Source organism: Poecilia formosa, unplaced genomic scaffold (genome assembly GCF_000485575.1).
Source record: "Poecilia formosa unplaced genomic scaffold, Poecilia_formosa-5.1.2 Scaffold31, whole genome shotgun sequence".
NCBI lineage: Eukaryota > Metazoa > Chordata > Actinopteri > Cyprinodontiformes > Poeciliidae > Poecilia > Poecilia formosa.
Genome location: NW_006799970.1, coordinates 1,162,753 through 1,168,551, shown reverse-complemented (window position 1 = coordinate 1,168,551; position 5,799 = coordinate 1,162,753). Strand labels below are relative to the sequence as shown.

General features: G+C 42.4%; 1 protein-coding gene across 5 annotated transcripts in view; it reads right to left on the bottom strand.

The window, feature by feature from the left end:
* Positions 1-2,663: 2,663 nt before the first annotated feature.
* The window catches only part of arhgef12a (Rho guanine nucleotide exchange factor (GEF) 12a), a 57,904-nt gene continuing 54,768 nt past the window's right edge, over positions 2,664-5,799 (bottom strand). For all 5 annotated transcript variants that reach the window (XM_016670183.1, XM_016670184.1, XM_007549417.1 and 2 more), the window contains 8 exons: positions 5,644-5,731; positions 5,476-5,553; positions 5,281-5,375; positions 4,986-5,186; positions 4,664-4,900; positions 4,347-4,573; positions 4,011-4,086; positions 2,664-3,920 (listed from right to left, as the gene is read on the bottom strand). In XM_016670183.1, coding sequence (XP_016525669.1) covers positions 3,910-3,920; positions 4,011-4,086; positions 4,347-4,573; positions 4,664-4,900; positions 4,986-5,186; positions 5,281-5,375; positions 5,476-5,553; positions 5,644-5,731 — 1,013 coding nt within the window. In that variant the 3' untranslated portion in view covers positions 2,664-3,909. The remainder of the gene's footprint in view (positions 3,921-4,010; positions 4,087-4,346; positions 4,574-4,663; positions 4,901-4,985; positions 5,187-5,280; positions 5,376-5,475; positions 5,554-5,643; positions 5,732-5,799) is intronic.

Here is a 5,799-nt window from a genome sequence, read left to right as displayed (position 1 = left end):
TATGTGGTCTTTACCTGGGTCTAACAATATAAAAAGGGTATTACAAACAGATTCAACCATAAAAACATGAAAAGATACAAGGAATACTCAGAACTGTTAAAAAAAAAACTCCAGAAAATATCATTTAAAGGTGTCGTACTTTGAAACTGAACCCTTTTTTCACCCACACCGTAGAATAACTTAATTCCCTGGGTTTTAGACTTACATAAGAGGAAGAGCAGGGGAGGGCAAACCTGCTTCTTAAAGGGATGATGTCCTGCATGTTTTGCATAAGCTCCTGCTCCGACACATCTCTAATCAGCTGACTCCTGAGCCCGTCACCAATTCTGCAGGAGCCTGCTGATGACCAACTCAAGTAACTCAGGTGTGTCCAAGCAGAGACGTGGGTAAATGTTGAGCAATATGCTGCATTCCAGTAATTCCGACTTGTCAGTGGGGGGGAAAAAAAATCACCTGGAACGGCCTCCGAAGTTGGATTTCCCACTTGAAAACAGAAAGCAACTCCGACTACCCGCTGTTAAGACTTGGAGGACTGACTCTGCGTTTGTGGCCGCTCCTCGCGTCACTAAGCTGCCATGGAAACATGTTTATTTTACAAGACATAGAGTGCGTCTAAAATCAGTGTTGCATGTAGCGACTCCAAATACAAACTAAACAAATCAAAAGTGGTTGCTTTAAGAAAGTAGAGCTTAAAATCACGTTCGTAAGAGTTACTGTAAACAATGTCTACGGGCGTGTAAAACCGAACTGCACAGATTTGAATTTTAGTGGCGGATGGCAAACCAACTTAAGATGCATCTACCGCCACCTAGCGGACTGGAGTATGGACGTCAATGACTGTGTCTGTGGGAGTCGCGTCGCCATGTTGAATTTCCGACTTCTTACGTGTTACCTTGGGTTTTACGTCAAACCCCAGGAAGGCAACATTAAAATGCTAATTGAGTAAGAAAAAAAGAGATTAACACTCTCAAAAAAATCAACATTGAGTGGGAAGACTGCACGAAATCCTCGCCACCAAACAAACACAACTAAGCCAATGTGTTGCTTCCTGTCCATTGAATGAAGAAAATAGCTCAATTTTCCCATCTGGGTATTATGACTTGGAACAGTAATTTGGAGGTGAAAACAAAATTGTTCATTTTCACCACATTTTAGTCCATCTTTCCAGCTAGAATTGACTAATTGGTAGACATAAACTAAGATACTGTAAAACATAGTGGTGGCAGATCATCCTGAATTTTTATAGCAGGTATATCGTTGATTGTCCTGTGTGTCTGTTATTCCGTGATGGATTGGCAATCTGTCCAGGGTATACCTGGCCTTTCACTTAATGACTGCTGGAGACAGACAGCAGCCCCCATGAGACACTGCAAGGACAAACGGAGACAATGGATGGATCTAAAAACAAGCAAATCATTGAAATGGTTTAGAAGGCTCTTGTATGAAGACATCAGGAAGTAAAGTCATTTATGTAGTTGTACCTCATACACAATGTACATAAGAATACTATACTATCTGAATAGTTCAATTTAGATTTAAATCAGTAATCAGTAAGCAAGACATTCTTCAGCATAGCAGTCTTTTTTAAGAGTTAGGCCAGTCCATCACGTTTTATTTTCCCATTACTTAAGATGTTATGCAAAAAATGATTCCATAAATAAAATAGATCAGTAACAATGAGCATAACATGCCAATGTGTGTATTAAATATGAAATAAATGCTGTTGCGATTCATACTCATTGAACCTTTCCACATTTTGTCATTTTACACGAGAAATTTCTTAAAGATTTGCTGTGTCTTTTCTCCCAGTATAATTGACTCTATTCTGTGAAGCCATAAGAGGTTCGTCAGGGAACGTTAAGTAAAACTGTATCTTAAGCTCACGGGACACACGAGACAGATCAGGATCAAAGTTGCGGAGATTTTTAAGCCAGTGCCATGTTAGAAAACAATTCCTTAAATATTTAACATCACAAGTCATGCAGGAGACAGAGCAAACATGTAGGCAAAGGTGCTCTGGTAAGATGAGACTAAAATTAACTTAATTCATACAAAATCCTATCAGCAGAGGAAAACAAGTACTGCACATCACTAAGCTTCTTCACCATGACAAATAGTGGTGGCAGCATTACGATGTGTTTTCATGTTTCTTTAGCAGCAACAGGTATGCTGGTCAGAGATTATGGAAATATGGAAGATTTACACAAGAAGGTTTGCAATTAGCAAAATTACCAGGGCAAAGTCTCATCCTTCAAACAAATCCATCAATCCATTTAGTGCATTATAGTAGCCTAGTCAAAGCCTAAACACATGCATGCAATTGAGAATGTGTAGGAAGATTTCAAAACTGGTGTTCCCCAATCCTACCTCTAGATAGGCAAAGCTGATAGAGACGTACCCCAAAAGTGTTGCGACTATAATTAGAGAAATGCTGTTTTGCTGTTTTAGATGTGTAATATCTAAGTAAAATCAAATACCTGTTCTTCCATTTGACAATTATACACAATGTTCTGCTAGTTTATTCCATAAAATCTGACTAAATTACATTAAGATTTGCGTTTGTGCCATGGCAAAAAATGCAAAACCGTTCAAATGTTATTACCAGGCGCTCTATCACTCCAATATAAGAACAGTCTAGAAAACAAGGAAGAAAATATTTGGACTTCTTTTTCAATGTGTCATGGCACCTTTTATTTCGTAACATTATGAATAACCTTCCAACTTGATCATTGTACACTATATGATGAACTTCATGACATTATTAGAAAATGTGGGCAGTCAGATCAGTATCACCAACAGTAGCAGAAGGAAGCAGCATTTCTGTCAGAAGCTGATACAGAGAGAGCATGACCGCTCCTTGTAGGAGAGGCTAACAGAGCAAGATAACCAGAGGCACAACAGGAAGCATGACATATAGAGTGTGGGAAGGGATAAATAAGCATGAGCGCCACTCGGCTGCTTGAAAGAGGAAAGAGATGACACCCAAAAAAGTTCACGCAGGGGGTTGGGGGGTAAAAAAAAAAATAAAAAAAGTCACGCACACAAAAGGAGAAAAGAGCAAGAGGGGAAAAGAAAGGAATCAGCACAGAAATGCAACAGGACCAGATCAGAGCCTAAAGACTCTTCATTCTAGTTAACACCAGACTTAGAATTTGTGTTAAATTCTAGACTTTAACAATGTTCAGGAGTTTTAATACACTGGATTTATCCATCACTAGTGCAACTCTGGCCTCTATCAGTCAGGATATAGTGCTGCCACTCATCAAGGTACGCCAGAGCACTTGTATACTAGTGCGCACTCAGGCCAACAATGTGCGACCCAACCAGGATAAGCAGCTAAAAAAAGTAACACACCGTGGCCAAAAGCATGCAAGCAATTTGGGAAACACTTAAAAAAAAAGAAAAACAAAAAAAAGAAAGAAAATAAATACATCTTGGGAATAAAAAAAATCTTAATACATTATCTTAAAATTTTCCTTTTCTTGTTTGTGTTTCATATATATATATTCTAAACACACATCTTTGTACATTTTGGTATAAGTTCTCTTTCTTGCAGGGAGATTAGAGGGGAAAATTTGGTGTTCAACGGTAGAAGGGGGTTGAGGTTTTCGCGGGCAATCCCACGTCCCTGTTCGCCTTGTGCTGAGAAGGGATGGCATGGCACCACACCAGTGAATTCTCCCTTCAAAAACATTTGCTTCACACTTAAGTCTGTTATTCCCTGCGGTGGCTGTGGATGATGGAGGGGGGGGAACAAACAAACAAACAAAAAAAAACGAAGAGCTCAGCAGTCAAAGGACAAGCTTATACGACGTCCAGAAAGTCCAGGACTCGAGAAGAAAGAACAGACGGCGAGTCGGTACTTCTTCCGTGGTACCAAAGTCAATAGCCGCGGCGCTGACATCCACACTATCTTTTATCTGAGTAAAAACAACATTGAATGGAAAATTAGAAAAAAAGGGCAAACAGAAATGGTTCAAAGTGGAGGATTTACGCTTAAACGCGAGTACCTTTGTTTCCATCTGTGTCCGTCGATGGCCTGTCTGTCCTTTGGCGTATTAGATTATTGTACTTGGTCTCAACCTCCTGTAAAAAGGGAGGAAAAGGTGTTGATGATAGATCGGTAATTAAGTCAGTTGTTAGGTGGATTGATGGATGAATAGACGGCGAGATGGATGGAAGAACACATTCAGATGGAGAATATAGTCTGGAAACACAAAACCTTCTCCATACTTAAACAGACCAGGACAACACTTTTCTCAGAGTTTCTAAATCTGTGTAGGAACCCGGGATTAAACGGCGTGTTGAGGAGCTGGAAATGCATAACGATGAGTAATCTTGAGTACCTTTAAATAGCCGAGGCTGGTCTGAAGATGTCTAAGGTGAGACAACACCTGTCTGCTGAAAGTGGAGAGGCTGCCGAACTGTGACGTTGAAGAAAACCTCAAATTGATGCCGGAGTCGGCCGCGCAGCCTTGTGAGGTCCTCAGCTGTTTCCCTTCGGCTGACGCCAGGATGTCGCCGTCTGTGCTGCTCTCCCCTTGCCCTCCGTAACCGTCCAGGACTAAACATCCTGGAGGCAGAATCAAAATGATCTACTGCAAAGGATTTCCTAGCACATTTTTTTTTTTTTTTTATCAATCTTCTTCTTCCTCGCACATACCATAGTCTTCAGGAGAATCAAAGAATCCAGTGTCCCCTGACCCCAGGTCCTGAGCCAGGTCCTCTGTCTTAGAGCTGCTCTTCTCGGAGCCGTTGTGAACCATCACCTTTGCGCGGTTGTCCGTCGGCGTCCGCAAAGAGGTGGTTCTCAGGAGACGGACTCCCGTGGAACGTTTGGTTTGTTGTGCCGCCTCCTGGGACATCAGCTGGTTCACCAGGACTTGCTTTAATGCGGCCACTGAAGAAACCGGCGAGAAGTAATGACTTGTTTTGTAATTTAAGAGCTCGGCGAGTTAATTTCTTTACGTGTCCAGAGGACTTACATGTTTTTAGTGCTTCGTCTGCCCTTGAGGGGAACACATCGAACGAGTCTCCTTCTCTGTCAACTTCAGACACTTCGCACGAAAGCTCTGGGTCCAGAAAACCTTCCTCTTCCTCCACGTCTGCCTTTCCTTCCTCAAACGGGTTGCCAGCAGGTAGGGAACCTTGCAGTGTACTTCTGGAGGCCGGGCCGCTCTCTTTGTCTAAAGATGGATGGTTGCAGTTACACAGCTGCAGTGTCCGAGTTGTGTGGATAAAAAAATGTTTTCCAAGATAGAAATGAGCGGCTTCGGTTACCTGTGGACTGCGTGCTGCCAGTGGACGTGCGGTCTCGTTCTCTGCTCAGTCTGGAAACGCCTGCTGTAATGATCTCCACGCCGTCTCTCTCCCCACTAAGACACCCACACACAGACAGAAACTTAACTCCGTAACAAGCCGAAACCCTGGCAGCTACCTGATGCGACTGGATTATAAAACGGGAAGGAAGCATACTCAGTCTGAGGTAACGGTATGATGCTGTGAGGTTTGACCTTCATCGTGTCGGCTCTTTGGGAGATCAGAGTCTGCCACCTTGTGTGGGAGGAGAAAAACACTGTTCGGTAAGACAAACAAGCGTGGCAAAAATGTCAAAGGAATCCGTCGCGAGGAAACTGGACTCACGTTTTCTGATCTGAGACTGTGGGCGCCATGAGCTCGTAGATCTGTGCAACGTTGTCAGACATGGAGAGAACGAAGAAGGACTTGTTGTCTGGCAGGAGAGAGAGTGATCAGGAGGCTTTAAGCTTAGATTGTTTATGTTTCTATCAAAGGAGTTTA